Consider the following 23,337-nt stretch of genomic DNA (forward strand, 5'->3'; position numbering starts at 1 on the left):
TATCAGCATTGTGGTCGTGGTCCAGTTGATGGATTTCTTGTTGTCCTCCTCCTGGTCTACCAATGCTCCACATGCTCCCTAAGCCACGCCCACTTCTGAGCAATGGAATCCATGCACAATTTCTTATAATTCATTTCACTTGGAAAAACATCACTTTGCTAAAGATCAAGAGGTTCTAACTGCTATTTCACAAGGATTATAATGTTTTAAAATGACCTGGTTGACTTTGAACATCTCCCACCATCTTCATTTTCTTTCCTCTCTCCCTCAAAAATCTCCTACCTTCCTTCTCCCAAACCTCCCCCTATCCTAATGACAGAATTACTGAGCGTGCTCAGTATTGACCCGTCATCAACATATCCTCCTCTCTGCATCACTTAAACTCTACTTCACGCCGCGTGTGGCATAAAAGAAAAGTGGGCACTGTGCAGCAGACACAATGAAGCGTTGATAGGTGGTCTATAGAGCTGCAGTGATTCCAAACAGCCCCATTAGCACGGAGCGCTCACTGGCAGCAGCATGAGACAGAAGTCCGTCAATGGCAGACAGCCCAATGGCTGTTTATTGATTGCTGCTGGAAGCAGCAGGGCTGGCGGAGGAGGCACTTCCTCTCTTTGTTGTAGAGCGTATATATGGGGGCTTTTATTTTGGAAGAATTAAGGCGATGAATTCACATAGAAAGAATTGTATGACTTTTGTTATTATACAGTCAGATGGGCTGATAACTATGGGGCACAGTCACTGATGAGACATCATAAAGACATGGTGCAGGTTCATTCTATAGGTATCCATCGTACAGTTGAGTACGCAGCATGAATGGCTTTTCCATTATGTTGTTTACCATCCTGGATTTAGAGCAGAGTTTTAACTTCCTGTTACATTTGAAGTGAGTTTTCTTTCTGGCCATGATCACAGGATTCATTAGTTTCATTAACACTTTAATGACACACAGGAGTCATTACGTTTGTCTTCATCAACCTTAGAGTTGAAGCTATGAATCCATTAGTCTATTGACAGGAAATAAATCAGCAGTTCTTCTGATAATCGTTTTTAGTAATATTTTTAGCAAAAATGTCTAACATTGATTGGTTGCAGCGTCTCAGTGGAGAGGACATGCGCCTTTTCTCGGTCTCATGTGATAGTCCAGTAAATGTTTTAGGGTTTCAGACTGTAAAGCTATCAGAAGACATTTTAGGGGATTTGAATAGCCATTTTTTTACTATTTCCTGACATTCTAATACAAAACCAATACTCCAAAAAAGAATCAGCAGATTAATCAACTATGGAAACAACTATAGTAAAAGGTTTTGTTAAAAACAAAAAGAGAAAAAGATGGCAGAACCCTTTCAGATCTCTAAAAGCTTAAAATGGACAGAATAAGAGAGGGGACAGCAGTAAACTTAATACTAATCCATGTTCCACATTAACGTAGGAGTGAACAAAGAAACCAGACCAAGGGACTCACGATCAGGAGCATTTCACATGGCCTTAATAAATACAGACGCGTGGTTCAATGAGTGTTGTGAGTGCAGTAAACGTGAGCGGCTGGATACTTTACAGTAGCTCTAAAGCCTGATCTCCCTCCGTCTCCACTGTCCCATAGCTGGAGGGGAGCCGTCTGAACAATAGATGGGGGTGGAAGTAGTAGTGTGTGTGTGTGTGTGTGTGTGTGTGTGTGTGTGTGTGTGTGTGTGTGTGTGTTCTCTGGGGGATGGAGATGGTATTTCTTTAGCCAAAGACAGCCAGATATCCGGGAGCACAGGTTTGGTTTGTAAAGGAAGAGATGCTTTGGATGGAACTTATTTCTGCTGTAGAAGTCTTTGCTGCACTAAACATTTGTAATCGTATTCTTATGAGCACCTTGCCATGTCTTCAGTCATTCCCTCACCTCAACCAGACATCCTAAACCTATTCCAGCATTTATCTTAACCTTAAACCCATGCTTAACAGAAATGGTGGCCCATATTTGGTCTTATTAAGCACAAAAATAAAAGAACACACACACACACATCCTTCAGCTGAAAAGTGGAACACTGCCTTTCACTGCCGTCTTTTTTTTTTTTTTTTTTTTTCTTCACCCAGGAGGCATTTCTGCCCAAACGTCCTGGTAGCCATTGTAACAAAGCCAGACCGACTCACTACGAGCATCATGGGAGAAGCATGTGCTGCGGAATGGACAGCGGGCTGCCATGAGACAGCAGGACGCTGGCTTCAAACAGACGAGCTCCGTGGTTCAGAGCCAACTCCGTCAGCTCCACAAAGCCACATGGAGAGGAGGCGGAGGAGGGCCAACTGATGCTTCCGGTTAAAGAGACGACTCACACCGGCCGTTGAGTTTTGTTTCAAGGTTGTCTACATCCAGCTGAGACGTTATAGTAGTGACTAACCATATGTGATTTCATGCGTCTTCTACAGCTTCAAACAGGGGATGACTGTGACTTTGTTCCGTCGCCTCAGAGCCTGGTTGATTTGTCACAACGCAGGAACGGAAACATTGAACCTTCAGGAAATAAATCCTGCAAAGTGGACCTCGCATGAACCAATGACCCGCGCTCACATTCCACTGTACGCTGGTTGGATCTACACACGAGGCGCTCTCTGACCGCTAACAGAAAACACCTGCTGTTAGATCACTGAAGTGGTGTTGCAACATGCTTAACACGTTTCAACCCACACAGCAGTGCAGCAGCCGTCTGTTGATGCAACTCTGAAGTGAGTTTAAAAAGGTGCTGACTGCCATCAACACAGGCCACGCCCACACATTCAAACCAAATGGTGTCATCACCATTGAGTGATGATATAGCTTTATCAAAATAAAACCAAAAGTGCAGTCTTGACATTGGAAACAGATGGTTTGACAATCCCGACCCAAGGTCCACTTACTAGCTTTTTCCAGGCCTTTCGCCTGTGTCACACGGTCTTCATCGTGGATAGAGCTCAGTTGTCATGAAGAACAGCCTGAGCTTCTCCATGACAACTGGGCATCCACTGATGGAAGACCATGTGATACAGAAAAAACAAGCGAATGAACCTTGTCATTGGAATATTTACAATATTTAACAGGAACATGTAACTGATTTCATTGCCTCCTCTTTTAAACAGCTTTATTTAACCTTAAATGTGCAACCTTTTTTTTGTAGAAACAAACTGAATGTGACAGAGAGCAGCTCATACCGCCTGAAAAAAGTGTTGCAGGATTTCAAAGGATCAGCGGAGCGAGCAGGATTGGCCTGTGAGAGCACGGCACTGTGTCTAATTACAGGTCAGGATGTGATGGAGGAGGATCCACTTCAGCCACTTACGTCACTGCTGACCCACTGACCTCTACCTCTACACACTGGTAAGCAGGACTTTAGCAAAGTCTCTTAACACTTGAGGAAAACCCCCGCTACAACACGTTGGAGAATTCAGTGTGAAAACAAAAGGAAACACAACAGCAGCAGTCTCATATTGCAGATTGTATTGCATAAGCTGGGGCCTCACTCGGGCACTGTGACATCATCACACAGGTCTTCAGTCTGCTGCTCCAAAGTCTCAGAGACTACACTTGTACAGTTTCACAAGTTTGTGGATTATGTGCCTACATATTCATGTAGACACAGATATCTTATTTTCCATTCTACAAGGAAGTGTTAAAAGTCTTCAATAGAAGTCAATAGAGCTCGTGCACAAACTGCTGTGTGCTGTCGGGACAATTAACACACTAATCTTGTTACCTTCATGTCACAAGACCGCTCCTGTAGACCGCCGGCGACCTTGAGAAGCTACAGTCTTCTGAAGGCCAAAACAGACGCTTAGCTGATCAACCTCTTGTTGCCACGGCGTCGCTTGTGGTTGGGTGTGGTTCAGTGCATCAACAGACACATCGCGGTGATGATCGAGACACGCGAGTGATTGAGCTCTGTGCTCACACATCTGTGTCGCTCGGAAACAAACACAGAATATCTGAGTTCACCGGCAGTGCTCCGTCCTTCCCCATCAACCTCAACAGAGTTAGTCTGCTTTGAGAATGTCCTCATCAAGCTCCATAGGTCTGACCAGAGTCATTTACTATCTGCTGATACCGAGGCCAGTCCCATGAGGACCTAAACGACACAGCTGCACAGTCAAGCCACAACCTGACAAAGTGATAGAAACAGAAAGAAAAGCAATAGAACCACAGAGGCTCAGTATACAGTGACGTATCACTCGGTTGGAGATGTTGGGCCTACAGAAGCACTCAGGAAGTGCAAGAGAGAGATCTTTAACCACACGACGGCAACGTTTTATTCACTTCTGTCATCAAGTTACTCTCTGGAGTGACATTAGTATGACCAGCCTGTTGGTCCTTTTCAGCTCAAGATGAGGAGCTGCTCTTTGATAAGAAGAAGGAGACAGAAGGTTCAACCACATCTGCTCACACTGAGAGAAAGAGAGCAGCCCGAGGTGCTCCAGCTCTCTTTTTCATTCTTCAGAGAAACTACCCAGAGTTGTATCAACGCCTTTAACACAACCTAAAAAACAGGTTGTATAACTAATGGGTAGTTTTAACTGCAGGGCTTTTGCACTGAGCTGTAAAATACTTTGGGATGTTTGCTTGTGTCCTGGTTATTCTTGTGTTTTCCCGCTAACCCAAGAAATGCCATGAGAAACAAGAGGATATCAGGTGTCTGACCGCCTCACCTGCTTTAGGGTCGGGACTGACTTCTAAGGAGCATTATGAAAGCATCAACAGTCTGTGTTTTTCCATGATGGACAAAGAAAAAGTGATAGAGAGTGGAAGGTTTGTGTTACATGTGAGCAGCTGATGAAGATCCGACCAGAACTGGAGAAAAGGAAAGCAAACCCATGGTGCTAAACTCATGCTGTCCTCCCTCAACCCTGATATGCAAAGAAGACTAAAAGGGACAAAAAGACAACCTCTCTTAAACACCCTAAACCACGCTGAGCTGCTTCAAGCTTATAGCTAGAGCGCGTTCTTCTGTGATTTACCTCATCAATACTTTTGAAAGTGTTCTGATCGGTGTTGATGAAGAGTACTAACAATGTCATTTCAAAAGCATAAGCGTGAAAGTGGATTCCATGTCACACTCCACAAAGAAACAGGGACCCTGGGCCTCCCTGTGAGCACAGAGGCAAAATGAGACTCTACTCGTATCACGTTCTGAAGAAGAGGGGTGAGGTTCGTAAAAAAAAAAGAAAAGGTGCAGAGGGAGGGGAGGGGTGAATGAGTAACGAGCAGATAATACCAGCAGGAGGGCATGGACAATGGAGCCGAGGAAAAGCCAGGGAGAGGGTGACAAAAAAACAAAGAGGCCGACCATGACGAGGCCAAGACAACGAAACCCCCGAGAGGAGTGACTCAACAAAAAGAAGAGCTCTTTACTGGTTTAAATCCTCGAGGCTCAGGGGCTGCTGGGAAAGAGCCACAAAGAACTGAGTCACAGGGAGCGCTCTATGGGTGGCCCTCAGACACTGTTCTGGGATAATAGGCAACATGTTCACATTTAAATCAGAGACGCATCGACGCTAACATCAAGCTGATACTCACTCAAATAGCTTGATCGGGTATCTGTGATAATTTGGCAGATCTATTCAATTCAGTTCTATGTTAGTTAGATACTATACACATTATGTACCAAGATCCTAATTCCTGTTTAAGTTGACCAATTTGTTGCTGCATCACAAAGTGTTACACTTGTAATTTCTGTATAGTTTGATGATTTTCTACCAAGTTGCTGGAGAAAGATTTTTTTATTTTGAAAAATAAGTAATTCAGTAAGTTTATATGCAAGAATTTCTTTGTTAAATTTAGTTTTACGAAGTTAGTAAAGCAATGTTTAAGTCAAGCCTGAAGTCTCTTCACAGTGAGACAGTCAGGCTGTTGATTAAACACTGGGATCAAACCAGTACTCCGTATGGCCGATACCCAAAGCCCAGGTGTAGATATTGAACTGTGCATCCCACATTTTACGTGGCTATGGTGGCTAATGTTAGCTAATGTTAGATATTGTGTCCACTTCATTGTATATACAATATTCAGTTTCTTTTAGCTCATCACATTTTTTCGTCGCTGCTAAATGCTAATGCTAAACACCATGTGTTCACCAGCTAGCTAGTAGCTAGTTGTCCGTCTGCGGTGTACGGTGGGCTGATCCCAGCTGTCTGCTGCTGCTGGACACCAGGTTGATGAGAGTCAAACAGGAAATGAACCGAATGAATAAAGAAGTGAAAGCCACAAAAGAAGTGAGACAAACTCTCTCCCAAATCCAAAAACTAGCGTTCTAAAACTCTTAACTTGTTTAAAACCCCCGACTGTTCCCCTACATACTTAATAATCAATACATTCATAAAAACATTTGAATCCGCGTCTTTCATTTACCAGCCACACCTTCACTAGAGCGGTAGAGAAGGCCTGGAGCCGCCATGCCGTCTGGTGCTGTTTGGCTTTATTTCACAATGTTACCAATGACAACACGAATCTGTGTGTGCTGTAAGACAGGATGTGGTGGTGTTGATTCCTGTTACAGTGTTAGTTACAGCACGTCGAGGTGCAGAACGATAGACAGAAGTGTGTGTGTCTGTGTGTGTGTGTGTGTGTGTGTGTGTGTGTGTGTGTGTGTGTGTGTGTGTGTGTGTGTGTGTGTGAGACTGTTCCATGACCAGGCCTGAGTGAGAGAACAGAGAACAAGTGATGGAGATGGAGCTGCTCCTGGACACCATGAGAGAGAGAGAGAGAGAGAGAGTCTACATTTTAATCAGGGCCAGAGGTAGTCGTCACTCTGTATATTATCACTTTGTAATTCTTACATTCTTCAGTGGCAGATTTTCACAATCGGATGAAAGGAAATATTTGGTGAAATGCACCTGTTGACATGCCTTAACCAGTCAATCAATATCAGCTCAACACAGAAGTTGATTCTGAACGATGGAAAGACATTCTGCACCTGTGATTCAAAACATTCTAAATGTTCACGTCGTAGCTCATTTAGGAGGTTTCTACCATATCTACCGATTCAAAAATACACTAATAGAATCCCTTTACGTGGTTGGACTGTCTGAACATCTGGTGAGTCTTTAAGGTACTACACAAACTATTCAACACCTTAAGATCTCTGCTGGTTCACACTAAAGACCTAGCCTAGCCTAGCTTACAGCAAAGACGTGAAGCAGAAGTTAAAATAGTCACATAGCTTAACATGCTGTATGACTTGAGAGCATTACATTAAATGCACAAACATAAGTGGTGGTAGAAGTTGGACCGCTTCTTCTCAGGCCTTTCCTGACAGACAGCTGCTGGCTGAGTGACTGTGTTCTGTTGTGACTAACCCAAAGCGCAGTGACTCAGATAGATAACAAGACATAACATGTGAACAAGGTTGTTTTGGGCGATCAGCTAAGCTAACCATGTCCAACACCTGGTGGCTGGTTTTAATGGAAACGCACTCTTTTCCTAAATGCAGATGTGTTCCTTTATTGCCGAAGGTCAAGTATCGCTCAGCTATCATGTTTGTTTGAATTACTGCATACTTCCTTCTCACAGCAGGTCAAAGGAGTAAAGACATTCATTTCCTCAACAGATGATATGGAGTAACTCCTTTTTCTGATGAATTGTACTTGGCAAATCAAGTCAGACCTGAATCACTTGCCCCCCCACCCACCTCCTTCCTCCTTCCTCCTCTCCCCTTCCCTCTTTCCGCTCCCTCCTCTCTCTTCCTTCCCTCCTACAGACTGCAGGGTTTGCTCCAGTTCTCGTATGCAAAGCTCAGTGTGTTCATGCAAAAGGAGAAACGCACTCAGACCTCCAGATGACACAGAAAACAAGACTTGCATTGACAGGAAAGTTAAGTCACTAGAATAACTAGTCATTTAGGAGGTGCACTGGGCCCGAAACATAATGGAATAAGTTTAAATTGCCCTGTAAGCTAACAGCAAGCAACACACAGCCCGTCACCAGGAATGATAGCTTCGGAATTTAAAAACACACACTGAAGGGGGGGGGGGGGTGTATTATCTGTAGCTGAAACTTCTCCAACTCTGAGCGCTACGGAGTAAAAGGTGAGAAACAGATTAAGCAGATGGTAGTGTTCAAATCGTCATGGCAACGGCCATGTATGCACATTGCAGTAGTGTCAAAACCAGTTACAGTGCAGAAAAGAAAATACAGTAAACAGGACAGGATAGGTATTTATTAGAGTATGAGGGACAAAGATGACCTCAGACACTGAAGTTTGGTGTCTGAGGTTAGCAATGCACTTTGTGGCTTAAAGGTAATTAAAACGTTTTTTTTGTGTGAGTGTGAGAGAACCAACCATAAATACTTTAAGGTTCAAGCTCTTCAGATGTTTTATATAACGGCTGGTTTTAGGAGAGGCTGCAGCCCCCTCAGTGCTCCTACTTCCCACGGCCATGCTGTGAAACACAATAATAATAATAATAATAATAATAATAATAATAATAATACAAAAATAAACAAATATATTTTAGTGCTATATTCTTTTAAAAAGGTCCTAGAAAATAAATTGTATTTGTAACTGTATTTTCATATGCTTTACGCCTATTTAATTAATACTTTTATACAAAACGTTCATTCTTCGTAGCACCAGTGCTATGTTATCACACAGCGCTGACACCCACCCACTGCCTCGGTCTGTTACTAAGTCTACAGAGTCAATGGAAGTAACCAAACCATGTTAGCAAACTAATGTGACCACCTTCATACTCACACAAGCTAAAAGGGCAAAATTTGTGTAGTCAATAGTACTACTTTAACTACTACTACAAGAGTGCCACTTCATACAAACTCCACTCACAATGTAGGGTAATGAACATGCATTCTACTCTCATTTGACCCATTTGAAGCAGACTGCCATCACGGGTTAATCCCTGGTCGTCACAGTGTGCTCCCCACACGTTGCTGCTCCGTTATACTGACCTTTGTATGAATCTGTCATGAAAGTCAGTGTCTGGACTTCCTGTATTTGGTATGTTACAGCAACATCCTCCTGAGAGGAGCAGATTGTATTCACTGACATGGTGCAGTAATGTAACGCGAGCTCTAAAGTAACTAAGTACAAGCAGACTTAGTTGCCATTTGAACCCCTCCGAGGCCTCGTGCCTCCTCTATCGTGCTCAGACTTCCTCGGTGAATCAGCCATCTGGACACCAAACATTGAGGGACTTAATGGAACTGCTGGGTTACATAAGACAGGCAGGGCCTGGGCTTTCATTATTCACCAGGCAGTCCACTCCACACCATGAGATTATTTACACACACACACTCTTATAGTGTTACATTGTGTTGCGGGACAAACACAGAGCCGGGAGGAATGAGACTGAGGCCCATCAACTAATGGCTGCCTGCTGAGCCTGGAGCACACAGTAGCTATGCCAGATAAAGGAAGTAAAGAACGTAGAGACCCTTTCATGCCCCCATGTCCTGGTTTCAGACCCATCCCGGGACCTTTGGTGTGGGTCAGCTGTCCTCCAGCCTCTCTATCAACTTGTCCGTCCATGAAATGTCAAACGTTTAAAACAAAAGTGTGCTGCTTGGCTGGATTCCCTCATACACTGTCCTGCTGCCAGACATGCTCACTAGAGCACAAAATGTGGATCGATCCGCTGCTGAAAATAGTCCCAACTAATGCACTAATTTGTCGGGTTTGTGTAACTCGTGTTAAAAGCTAAAGAAGACGGCCATGCAGCTTTAAATGGTAACGACAGTTCCCAATGAACTGCTGTGGACCGGTTTCGTAGGTCATGTGGTCCTGGCCTTGCATGTGGTTCCCCTGCTATAGAGAGAAGAAGCTAGCTTTGTCTCACAACAGGGAGAGTCTACACATGTAACTACGGTTCTATGAATTCTGGATGTTTATGTTTTATCGCTCTGCTTTCATCAGCAGGCCTGGTCCCTCTGGGAATATGTGGTGAGCATTTTTAACAGTTTACGGACATTTTACAGACCAAACAAATAAGTAATTATTTAATAAATGAATAACAAAAATAACCGATAGCTGCAGCCCTACTATTAATGTGGTCGGTCTCCACACCTGTCCAGGTCTCCAGCTCACAACAACCCTGAACAGAATAAGCAGGTGACAAAATGGATGGAAATAATATTGAGAGGGTGTTAAGTTAGTCCATGTGTGGACCTGACATAATGAATAAGAACTGTAGTAACTCCCAATGCCACACCAGTTGAAAAAAAACACTCATTTTAACGGCATTGCACTTTAAAGCAAAGAACAATTAAGGCTGGAAAAACTGACTTCCCCATTTAAAAAGTCAGCTTGTGCAATCTCACTCTCAAGTGTCAAATGTAATGCAACTTGTGGAAGTTCCCACCGGTTCATGAAAAAGTTAGAATTCTCAGACACTACTAACAAGTTACAGCTCACTGCTTTCTAGGGTTGGGCTTTTAAGAAACACAAGTATCTATGAAATGATTGTCCCAAAAGAACAGCTAAAGAGAGACACACAGAGTATCTATGGACCGGAGACACACATGTAGCATCACCCATAAGAGTGCATCATGTAGGACACAAACTGAAACATTTATTTTCCTTGTACCTTGTAGCTTCCCTGCCTGGTCGTACTCCGTTAGGCGAAAAGCTGTTGCATAATATAATAACCATTATCAGGACCAACCAATAAGGTGTTGAACGATAATCTCGTCATATCGCCCAAAGCTTACTCGCTGTTTGGCCGTCTCACTTCTAGAGACCTCAGCTAGCTGATGACTGGTTGTGCAGGGAGACCTTCACACCTTCCAGATGCCTGACAACATGCTCTCCACCTCGTCACTCGCACGAAACAACTGCTATGGCAACCGTGGAGTAGTTTGTGGCCCATGCTCCGCCACACACACACACACACCCAGACTCCAGACCAGGCTATGTATGGCACGGTGCATGTTTGTTGGCAGACTGGTAGTGTTGTCTCTGCCTGTTCTCTGGTTACCTCCCATGGGACTGAGGAGGGATTCCCCCTCCCCACCAGCTGCTGTGCTCTGAGAGAGCTTTCACACAGAGAGAGGAACGCTCAGACATTAAACTAAACATACTGTAAATGAAAGCACCACAAAAGAATTGAGCGTACTGCAGCCTCATGTATTTCAATGAAGTGACTACTGGTCCCCGTTAACGCAACAATGCATGAAGACGTTACAAGACAGGAGATTCACTCTATTAACACAAGCCATGGCATTCATTAGCTGACACTTACAACAAGTATTTATCAGTTCATGACAGATTCCTTACAGTGTCCCCATGAATATCTGTTTAAAGGAAATAGACCCATTGGGACCATTTGTCATGATCATTTATTAACTGGATAGAGTTGGATGGAAACATGTTGGCTGACAGAAAGTGTGTGGCAATCAGACAGTAGTCAGAGATGAAGACAGACAAAGCAGAAGTGAAGGCTGAGAGAACAGGCAGCCCACATCCGCAGCACAGAGAAAATGGAACACACACACACACACACACACACACACACACACACACACACACACACACACACACACACACACAGTCTCCTTTAATGACACAGAACAGATGTAAACAAGCGAGAGAAGGCAGCGGCCATATGTCGAGCACAAGTGTGTGCACACGCACAAAACCAGGGCTGGTTCAGCCCGACCATTAACTGACAGAACAGGGTAGTCGGGTAGTTTCTAGCAGCTTAACCAGAGAGCTTTTCAGCAACACACTTAAAACCAGGCCATTTGATTTGGGGGGGGGGGGGGGGTATTTACTGAGTCACTCTTTATATGTCATCACACTTCACTTCAGAACACAACAGGAGATGAGAAAACTGATACTTTCGTTATTTCATTTCTGTGTCCCTTGCAGCTTCTAGCTGCCACAAGGTGTATGGGTGTGATGGACAGTGCTGGAGTCTCTGTCCCCCTCCCACACAGAGGAGGACGGCTGCTCCAGCAGTTCTACACAACTGGACTGTGGTTGGACTGGCCCACTGCATAGGTTTTTATGGTAAGACTGTAAACCCATAAAATGGGTTTGAAGGTAAATTGTATGTGTGGAATTTAGATAAGATGTAGATATAATTCTTCAACACACTGGTGAGCAGGAAGTCTCGGTTTCAAAACGTTACAAACGACTCAAACATTTCAGAGCAGGAAGAAGGAAAACACTACGGTATCTTACACTTGGCTCAGAGCGGATCCGACCAACACAGTTGTCATTTTAACACACAGCGCCAGTAGCAAATGTGCTTGGTCTCAAAATGAGGCGTGGTCAGGCGCACACTGGGCTCAATGCTATCACGAGGCAGCAGAAAGCGATCGGGACATTGACATTGTCTAAAGTCAATGGTGCAGTATTTTCCTGCTGTATTATTAAGATGTGCAATAGTTTCAAAGAGAAGCACAGCAGCACTTTCTTCTTCAGATATATACATCATCAGTCTGATGGAGTTTTTGATTGGACAGAGGATAGTTAGACGGCAGAGGCTCCTCCTCCTCCTGCTGCTCCCGTAGATGGTCGGCTTGAACGCTTTCATTACTCGTACAAGCAGATCTGCTTCATCAGCAGAAAACCGCTTGCTCCTCCAATAAGCAGACTCCACTATTTAAACAGCAATGCAGGGAAGATGACACTCTTCTTTAATTCATGTTACACACAAACTATAAACTATGATCAATTAAGAGACTAGAAACAACCTCTTGTGCAACACTTAACTAGTCGGACACTCCCTACTTGATACCCTAAGAGGTATGCTAACATGCCAACATGCTCACGTTGACTGTTCACATGTTGATTCTCAGCAGGTAGAAGGTCTACTGTGTTCACAATCTTCCTTCTTTCCTATCTGGATGTTTTTGATCATCCTTGTCTTTGTGCCGGTTGGCTCACCAGCTACACTGTTGAGCCAATCAGTTCCTCCTATTGCTAGATGCTGTGCAGTGGTTCGCTCAGAGCTCCCGTCTGGAACAAATCCAATTTGCCCAGATATTTCAGTCCCGACCAAAGAAGTGGACTGACTGACTCACCAACATTGCCCTCCCGAGTACCAGGACGCTAGCATGGCTCAAACGTCTCAAAACTGCACATGATGAAGTTCAGACAAACTCCCATGGCAAAGACAGCAACTAACCAACCTGTTGCAGAGGCCCCAATGAAGAGCTAAAGAGATGTACACAATTGTTTTGAGGCTAATTTAGTCTCAAAACAGCATCAAATGTGGATCTCAAGAAGCACAATCACCTAACCTAAGTCCCAAAGAGGGACGACGACACCACAAAGCTATCTGCTAGCATCCGATCTGTCTCTTGGTTAGCTGTTCTAGTTGTCAAAGCTCTGTTCTGCACCATGTTTCGGTTTCTTTAAACCAAACTAACCTCCAGTCTCAGACACAACATACACAGCCAGGACTTTTTGCCATGAGACTTGTTCACAACTTGAATCCAATGTAGCAGCTTACCACAGCTGTCGTCCTTCACAAAGGAGAGCGCTGCAGACACTTTCAGAGACACTTTTTAAACCAGTATCTGAGTCCCACAGAGACTCAGCTGGAGCGCTCCTTAGCTACAGCCTGACTTTTTCTACAGGATTGGGCCTGAGAAGCAGCAGGGAATTATTGAGGGTTTTAGTGGCAACAGTCTGATTAACGGTAACAGAGCTACCGGCATGGCTGCTCAACCTCAACAAAACCAAAGAGCTACAGGGACTTATTGGACAAGGAAGTATTTCACTTCTATCTGAAGTAAATGTTTGCTTTTTTAGAATTGGTGTGTAGCCTAATGGAAAATAATTAAGCCTTTATGAAATTCAAACTATGAGATAACACAATGTGGGAAATGAGACAGGTTGGATGTTTGACGAAAGGCCAACATCAGGTCTGTAACCCTCAGCCATCTTACAGGAACATGGTATGGAAATACACACAGACACACACACACACACACACACACACACACACACACACACAGACACACAGACACACAGACACACAGACACACACGTTCTTTCCTCATTCATTATTTCTCTGTCAGCTGCTGGCCTTCTCAGTTGTGGTATGGACTGTGTGTGTGTGTGTGTGTGTGTGTGTGTGTGTGTGTGTGTGTGTGTGTGTGTGTGTTTCTCTCACATCCCCAGAGATCATACGAGACTGGAGGTCAGTTTACTGCAGCAACATTTCCATGAACAAACCCAAACTGCACTCACTCGAGCTGTTGCTGGTCCCAACCGTCCTGCTTTAATAAAGTAAGAGTTCAATATGTAGTTTATTACTAAGAGGGAATCCCAATCAGAGTTTTATTTTCTAGGCCTAAATTTAAATTAGAAAACCAATTTGAATCCTTGGAGAGGAGACAGTGTGGATCTGCTGTGGACTAGAAAAGGGATCTTTCCTTTATTGCTTTTTAACTCTCTGCTGACATTCCTCCCTGCATCTTGTTGATGTATCATTAAGTAACACTGCTGGCTGCTTTCTTCTCCATCTTATTTTGTGTTCTGTACACTTCACTCACTCACCATGCATTTTTACAGCGGACGTTCCCGGAGCAAATAAACAGAGAATCAGAGACAGACTGGGCTTCAGATAAGAGACGTGACGGTAGCAGCAGTGTGAAGAATGAAAAAAAGAGAGAAAGGAAGAAGGAGTTCAAACCCCACTATTTCAATTAGCACACACCTGACCAATCACTGCTAAAGTGGGCGTGGCTGTCAGATTGTTTCACATCCTTTCCCCTGGTTGTGCTGTTGGACACCTGGGTTCAGACGCTATTAGATTATCAGACAGGACTTCTTTTGAAGCGTACTGAGGCCTTAACAAATGCTCCCACGCATGTCGAGCATCACTTGATCTCCTCCTGAATTTGCACACAAAACACCATTAAAGCTGTCATTAATCATTTCCACTGCGGGCTCATCCTTTTCAAATTACAAGAGAACAAAGCTCAGAAAACTGGAGCCAAAACAGAGAATGACAACTATTGTATTGCATGTCATTTGCAGGTGAATAGATTTTACAGACTTAGAGCTAAATATTGTTGCCAATCAATCAATTATAGTACATACTGTAATAGTCAATTAGATGTTTAAGTCATATGTCAAGCAAAAAATGCCAAACTTGTGCCCTTTAAACATGCTTTTCATGGTCAAGTGTTATCAAAATGTTGGGCCTTAGGAAACTAGGATCCCCGGTAAAACCAGCTCCTTGTAAACAAGGCTTCTGCCCTCAGATTTACAGTAATTACCAGATTACAACCTGTAAATGACGTTCACGACAACCTCTAAACTCTAGTCACGACTGGGAAACTGTGGATTATTCTGAAAGCTCCGATTCATCAGAAGTGCCTGAAAACCTAACAAACATCAACAAAACATCACATAGTACACTATGTTCTTCTACTTCATTGCATTTATTATATTTCTCATTTTGCACGCTAATTAGCAACACCAGGGAAAAAAAATAGATTTTGGAATGAAAGTGATGATATTTAAAGATTCTGAATATTGGGGCTCATTCCGCAGCTTCAGTCCAGAAACGCAAATATCATTGTTTCAGAAGCCATACTTGGTAAACCTTATCATTAAAGCAACGGCCCAAGGGTGAGCTGTGTGTATTCACTTGTGAGTCCACAAGGTGCACACCACATACAATAGCTGAGCTTTGTTCTCCTCCACCGCTCTGAGCTACCGGGAAACACTCTGGGGGAGGCGAGCCAAGTCTCCTTCTTTGTGTGTGTGTGTGTGTGTGTGTGTGTGTGTGTGTGTGTGTGTGTGTGTGTGTGTGTGTGTGTGTGTGAACCTTTGACCTTCCTGAGGGAAGCTGCTCCAGTGAAGAAGGGGGCTGATGTTATCATAAACACTGCTGGGCCTCCACAGCCTCGTCTTATCCCAGTTCAACCATAATCATGTCTGTCTGTAACATCCTGCCCACCACGACTCACTCTGAGCTGCGTCTAAATTTATTTCTGATTTGTTTATGCTAATTATTGACTGTAGTGGACATCTGAAGTGAACTTTGGCCTGATTGGTTGGCTGAACTTCTAATTAATTGACCCTGATTGTTGTGGTTCAATTAAAATGAGTACATGTCTGTGAGAGATTGCTGTAGCTCAACACAGCTTTCAGCTCAGTGATCTAGTTCTCCAGCCTGCACATCGATGATGCAGACAGAGCGTCGCCATTATCATCAACCCTCCCCATGGACAACCAGTTTTCACCCAACAAGCTCAGACAGGCTGCCTGTTATGCTACCTGTGTAGCACTAAACACCTGAGAGGCAACATAATGCGTGAGAGCTGGAGAGAGAACATTCAGCAGCAGAGAGATGCTCCTCAGGAGTCAGCTACAGTACTGCAAATACTTCATCTATTTATCTCCATTTCACTAAAAGGCAGTCAAATAAAATCCATGTTTTGCTGTTTAGGGGTGAAAAGGTACTTCTACTTTGATATGAACACAAGTGATCACATGAGCAGGACATCCTGTTGACACTTCCTTCGTCCATGGACATGTGACACATGAGGTCATGATCTGAAGTTCACTCATGGTTCAATATCGAGGCAAGATTCCTTCAATACTAGGTTAAACGTTTCATCATTAAAACCAGTTTACATGTGAGACGCTTTGTCAAATGAATGTGTTGTCAAATGGTAATTACACGCAAATATGGAAGTGATCTGTGTGCGTTCCATCTGTTCAATTGTTATAGACTAACATAAGACTAGGCCACTCCGACACTATGTTTACAACTTTTGATTACATTAGAAAGGGAATCAAATACCATTTTCATTCATATTCTGTAATATAACTTTGTAACTGCACCGTGGATCTGGACTCCTTCCTGGGGGAAATAAAAGAGGCGACTCAGCCTTGTGCCACCTGATTAGAATGGACAACACAGTCCACTGGCCCTGTGAAGAGGCGATGCCGGGATGCAAAGACGGCATTGTGTGGCTGAAGCTGGAGCACAGGATGTCTGCGTGGAAGCATACAGTTTGGGCAGAAGCAGAGCAAATACAAGTGCAAGCAGGGCTGTTTGAGTGCAGTGACAGGGTTTTGAGGGAAAGCGCTACACAATCTGAAATGACGATAACAATTTAAAGACCACCTTCTTGAATAAAGATAGGAAAAAAGTTCCATATAAATGAAAATAAACGTTAATTGAAGCCCTGGACTCACAGTATAGTTGTCATATTGTCCAGCACCTGTTATCTTCAGTAGTTATAAGCTCTTCTAAACTTTACGTATCGAGACAGTTAAGCCTCTCATCTTTAGCCTTACTGCAGACTCCACCAATGTAAACACAAAACATCAAAACCGTATCTACACTCCAGTCGGACCAAGATCCACCGAGGTCTGACCGCCCCGGGACACAGGGAGGGGGAGGGGGGTGGGCTGGCCCAGCTTGGACCTAAAGCCTGCTCCTGGCTGATGTCCGCTCACAGGAGGCGGGTCTGGATAAAATAGAACTCGGCGAGCCCAGCAACAATACATCAGACACTGCTGGGCCTACATCAAGCAGAGACCTGGCTCCATCGAAGCATCCTGGATCGGTGCGTTCCGTGTCGACAGAGCAGGACGTCGTCTACCACAGACCTCACAGATCCATTGTTTGAAGAAAAAATACTGCAATTGCAAATTGTCTGCTGTCCTATTTTCAACAGTGATATCCTGTTTGGCATTTCAAGCTAACCACCGACAGCTTATTAGCTATGAGCTTGATTTACTGTAATGCTCTTTGTCCCCTTCAACCTCTCGCCCTCTCCCTGACTAGAGACAACCACTGCTGAGCCGTGTGTCAGCAGGAGAAGAAGAAAACACATCAACAATAAGAGACCACTACAATTACTAAATTATTCATTACTAAATATCAACAATATTTGATCGTTATCTTCAGAAACATTATGTATGCTTCTGAAGAGCTTACGATGAGCTAGTAATGCATCACGTTCCACACACTTGCCTCGCTAACAAGAGGATTAGTAAAGATTCACGGAGAGACCATATCTCACAGCCGTCAGGACAGTTTGGTGAATCAGCGAGGACTGTCGTCGTCGTCACCACACACACACACACACACACACACACACACACACACACACACACACACACACACACACACACACACATACACATACACACACACACACACACACACACACACACACACATTTGCTGTATCTCCCAGTAGACGTTATGTCTGTCTGGCATAACTAGCAGGTATCTCAGAGAAAGTAAGAGCAACTTATTACTCACATTCTAGACAATTACCACAAAGACAGCCTATGGTGCTGCAAAAACATGTATTCAAGACTAAATGTCTACAATTGGGCCCATAGAGCACGGCCCTAGAATTAGAGCGGAATGAGTAGCGGATGAGTCAGAGGATGAGGCAGTGTGACAGTCAGCAGCCGCCTTGTTCAGTTCAGAGGTGAAGCCAAGGCTGATGGAGAAGATGAACACATTAATTTTGGACATTTCTTGATGATATCTCCTGGAATTTATGACTTTTTCAGTCTTTAATTAACATCAAAAATGAAAAGTCTACTTCAGAATACAATGTCCAGCAAAAAGCCTGGTTCTTGTTAAAGACCTCCCTATTTTGACTTGACATTATTATCTGCATTATTTTGATGGTCAATTAATCATTTTTCAGTTAAAAATAAAAACAGAGCAGCAAAACCGAAAATCGACCCAACTCTAACGGCTCAAGCTCAAACTCCATGTTGCCAGTTTCTAACGCAGGTTTCCCAGTTTCCCCAATGACATCGCTATGACATCATCAGGGTGATTTTGTAAGACAAACCAGATGACAGTAAACAGCTATCTTCATGAGTAATGCACACGAAGAGTAAACTGTACAGTGTAAGCAGCTGTCGCCCCTTTAAATCAAACTTTGAGAACATCAGTTGTTCTTCCACTGACTTGCCAAGCTGGATCATTAGCTTATCACAGAACCTGCGCTTGGATAAACACAGCTATGGGATGTATTCATCACCTCCGTAGTCATTAGGGTTGGGTTGCTCCAGCGGCAGGTGCCTTGTGCGTGTGTTTGTGTGTTCAAGGCCTTCTCATCCCACAGGGCCTGGACCCGGGTTGTTATGAGCAGATGGTCATAATTACCAGAGCACAGAAAGCAGTAGCAGAGGATAGGGGGTGCTGCTTTAAAGCCCTGTAGCCAGATTGATTTCAGCAACCTGGATGGTGTAATCCTCTTTCCAACAAGGCGAGGCCAAGGTAGGTCCCTGTAATCCACAGCGTCCTCCACACCTTCTTCACCGTTACGTTAGACTCTCTGTTATCAGTGGCTTTCTACAACGTGCCGAGCACTTCAGCTCAATGAGATGAAGTGAGTGACACGCAGTCAGAGACAGTCCAGGAAGCTGCTCACTAAAAGGCTGCCATGTTGTTACACTCTGGGCTCATCAGTCACAACAGAAAATACTAAAGGCAACCAAACCCTTTACCAAACCACTGTTCAGGCCAGAACAGTCGAACTGAGTTCAACAGCATACAGTGACTAAGCTCGTATGTAGACCTGCTTCAGTCGCTTACAAAGAGGATGCGTTGAGGAAGAGGAACTGGTATCTGACGGGTTTTTTAGCTTTTTACTTTGAAGTCCACTTCAAGAAAACACGTCAAGCTTCTTCTAAAAAGCTGGAGCGTCACGTGGATGTGCTTTAACTGAGCGGTAAACACCCCATAAAGTAAGCTTCCACTTCACAGAGTCCACCAAGCTAGGACTTTAGTGTTTAAGACATAAAGACGTCTGCTGCACACATGCTAACGGCAACACTTAGCTCACACTGACGTTTGGTTAATAAGACTAACGTTATGTGCAACTTTTATTAATATTCTCATTGATGTAAGAACAGTTTGATGGGGTACCCACGTGCCCACATGAGAGGGGGGGGGGGGCGCTGGTGATTTGAAAGAAGTCTTAATTCATCATTTAGGAGGTCTACAGTTGTGACAGTCATCGGGACCAAAAAAAGTGCGGAGTTACTTGCGCGAGTCTTGTGAAACGTGTCGGCGCGGAGGAAGGATGAGCCGACTCCGTCAGAAGAAAGAAGCAGGTGGCGATAAAACAAAAGGCAGTTCTCGTAATAACGGCTAGCTCGCGCGTACCGCTTTGTAAGTTAAGGAAAAGAGTGAAAAAGCAAACCGACCTGCGTGCGTAATGTCGGACAAGTCGTAGTTCCTGGCGCTCCGGGGGAACTCCTTCAGCTTTCGGTTCGACAAGTTCAGAGCCCCGCTCGCGGCAGCCTCCTCGAGCGCCTTCTCCACGCTGCGGCTGGCCGCTACTGTGGCAGGCAGCTGGGCTCCATCCCCAGCAGCCATCAGACGCTCACGTCTACCACCTCTTTTACTTTGTTGGAAGATTCCGCTCCACTTTCATACCCCGAAGATTGTTCTAAACTCCAAAAACTGAGAGCGCTTCTTGTAAACTTCTTTCAAAGTACACAATTAAATCCGAGAGAAATCAGTTGGCGTTGTGAGTTGTGATTGCGTCTCTCACACAACGGGAGCTCTCGTTTCCACTAGTAAGCGAGAGCGGTTCAAGCTGTCAATCTTTCAGGAAGTTACGTCAAGCTGGCACATTTAGGGGAACACTGTGGCTTTCCTTCAAAATAAAAGCGCAAAACTTCAGAAGGACGTCACAGTTTTGATCAGTTTTTAATCATTACAAAACATTGATTACAGCTCTGTACATCGCCCACTTTTAGCTAGAGCAGATGAAAAAGAAACGTTAACTGTTACAGAGTACAACTTAATTTAACATATTGTAAGCCAGTACCTAAAATCTGGTTTAACTTACCTATTATTGTGGACACACGTTTTTAAAATGATATCTTTCGTGCTAGTGCTGCATAGAGCAGATTTGAGACTTGTTAAGATGTAATGATTCAACATGCAGTTAAGAAGAGGGGACTGCTTTTTTTTAAGACTGTTTCTGTGATGTTATGTGATGTAATACAAAACATTTTTGTTTTTTATTAACCTTTATGGAGGGATTTTTTCAGCAACATACAGAACCTCTTAAACACTTTTTTTCATAGAGCCTAAATTTCCGAATCATTACCGAGGAAGTTTCCTTAAAAGAACTATGTAATCTGGTACTATAATGACATTGTTTTGTTAATCTATGGTAATCCATTTTTGGGGAAAAAAACTAAAATATAATTCAATAGCCGACTCAATGAATACAATATGAAAAGCTTGCCTTACTTTCTCCTAAGCTAGTTTGCATATTTAGAATTTTATTTTCATAGTCACAACCGGAAATTGACAAAAACGACCAGTTTTTTGTTGTACCTGGCTTTCGGAAGGGTGCAGCCAGCGCGAGGAAACGATAATGAATGGGCGTGGTCACAATGCGAGTAATTTGACTGACATTCGTGGGGGCGGGGCCTCTTCTTGCATATGATTATAGCTTGAAATTGAGGAGAAACAATACTATACTTGATGCTATTACGAACCAATCAGAATAAGAGTAGCACAGACATAATTAACACATTAACCAATCATGAAGCTGGGTGCGTGGTGAGGCAGCGGCCAGGTGATCCAATGAATGTCTCATTTATCATTAATGAAAGCTCATGTCATGTTAGCTGAATTCTGTTCAGTTGTTGTTGGTCTTAAATAAAGAACTACACTAGTGTGTGTCCGCTGTGTCGGTGTGTCTCAATAGATGCACGTGTCAAAACGGCCATATATGTGCAAATGCAGCATCAGCAGGACTGCATGGTCCCCCCTCGCCTCCCGTGAGGTTTATAACCCTTAGTCTTATTCTTCCATTCTTTCAGGAACAGCTGACTCCCCTCCTACACACACACACACACACACACACACACACACACACACACACACACTTTTGCACCCATTTGCATTGTCCCCTCCTCTCCATCCTGCATCCATCCTTCTCCTTAGCTCTTGTGTCCTCCCTCCCTCCCTCCCTCTCCCAGCGTCCCATTGGACCATCTGTCAAAGTCCTGTCTGACTAGTTGTCCAGCTGCGACCAGGGCGAGTGTGTGTGCTGAATGTGTGGGGGTTAACTTTCACTACATGCACTTGTAAACCCCATTAGCATTCACTGGTTAACTCAATCTGCCCACTGTATTTGCTGGAGATTGTAGTGAAAGCACAGCGTTCCTCCCCCACCCAGGGGGGAGGTATTGTGATATTGCTTGGTCTGCTGTTTTAGGTTCTCCTTTGTTTGTCTGTTTTCCATCTTATGAACCTATAAAGTCTATGGAGGAGCAATACAGGGCTGCAGATTGCGTTTGCTGCTGTTGCCGTTTTTCGGGTTAACTCATAACGCATATCCATTATTAACGAACATAATGAAATAATCCATCAGTGCATACATTTTGGCCATAAGTGGCAATACAGCACTATGACAAATACTGAAGAAAATAAGTTGGCAGCCTGATGCACACTGGTCAGGGTTTGAACATGGCCCGGTCCCCTTCTAGATCTAAACGTGTTGTACGGCAGGGATCTACAGGGGCAGGCTCCTGCTGCCGTGTTTGCTGAGAACAACAGGTTCACACCCTCACCGTCCATAACTGGCACCATCACAGTGTTGCCAATGGTGATGAACAAGTCTCAGCACAGGCATGCTTTCCACTGAAGTAACTCTTGTGACTCTTTTCGTCATTGTGGTTTTAATATTGCAAAAGAGTTTGCAGGTTTGATGAGCAGCTTGTGCCTATATGGGTCTCGGTGGTACGAGACCACTGATTTAAAGGCCCCCTTGAGTCGAGTTTTCATGTGATTGAAGCATCTTTTGTGGCAAATTTGACAATTCCAGAGAAAAATGTTTCTTTCGACCCGTGTGTGCCTGGCTCAGATCTGCGAGTGGAGGTTAGAGGGTGTTGATGGCTGATGGTATGCCACTTTTGTTGTAGTGGCATGTGTCGAGGAGTGGTATGTCACTGTTGGTTTTGGTGTTGGTATGCTACTGCAGCCCTGAGGATAATCAGACCAGATCCCAATGTGGTCAAGCCAAGAAGAGAGAACAGCAACAGTGGCGGCAGCAGGATGATCCACCAATTAAATCAAAAAGAGCAGCAACACATGTTTCCTGCCCTTCACACTTCCACCCAGGACCCACGTCTAATATTTTCACCGATTTATCGCCAAACTATTTAAAGTTTACCAAGAGGCATTGAGCGATTTAGTAACCACATGGTTACAGTATGCTATATGACCGAGGAGTCCAGGGTTTGATTCCTAGTGTCATACCGCTCTAACTCCCCCACGTCTACACGGACCTCTGTCCAATAAGAGCGAAAATGCCACAAGAAAAACTCTAAAAAAAGAAATAATTGAAAACTGAGCAACGGCGGCACTTAGCATGGTATTTCAGAGCACTTCCAAC

The 23,337-nt window shown here is 44.0% G+C and overlaps 1 protein-coding gene across 2 annotated transcripts in view; it reads right to left on the bottom strand.

The window, feature by feature from the left end:
• Positions 1–20,512, bottom strand: part of lrch4 (leucine-rich repeats and calponin homology (CH) domain containing 4) — a 41,945-nt gene extending 21,433 nt beyond the window's left edge. For both annotated transcript variants that reach the window (XM_068713697.1, XM_068713696.1), the window contains exon 1: positions 20,123–20,512. In XM_068713697.1, coding sequence (XP_068569798.1) covers positions 20,123–20,294 — 172 coding nt within the window. In that variant the 5' untranslated portion in view covers positions 20,295–20,512. The remainder of the gene's footprint in view (positions 1–20,122) is intronic.
• Positions 20,513–23,337: the final 2,825 nt, after the last annotated feature.

Source organism: Cebidichthys violaceus, unplaced genomic scaffold, assembly GCF_023349555.1.
Source record: "Cebidichthys violaceus isolate CVI_PGR_0920_01 unplaced genomic scaffold, fCebVio1.0.p SCAF_19, whole genome shotgun sequence".
NCBI lineage: Eukaryota > Metazoa > Chordata > Actinopteri > Perciformes > Stichaeidae > Cebidichthys > Cebidichthys violaceus.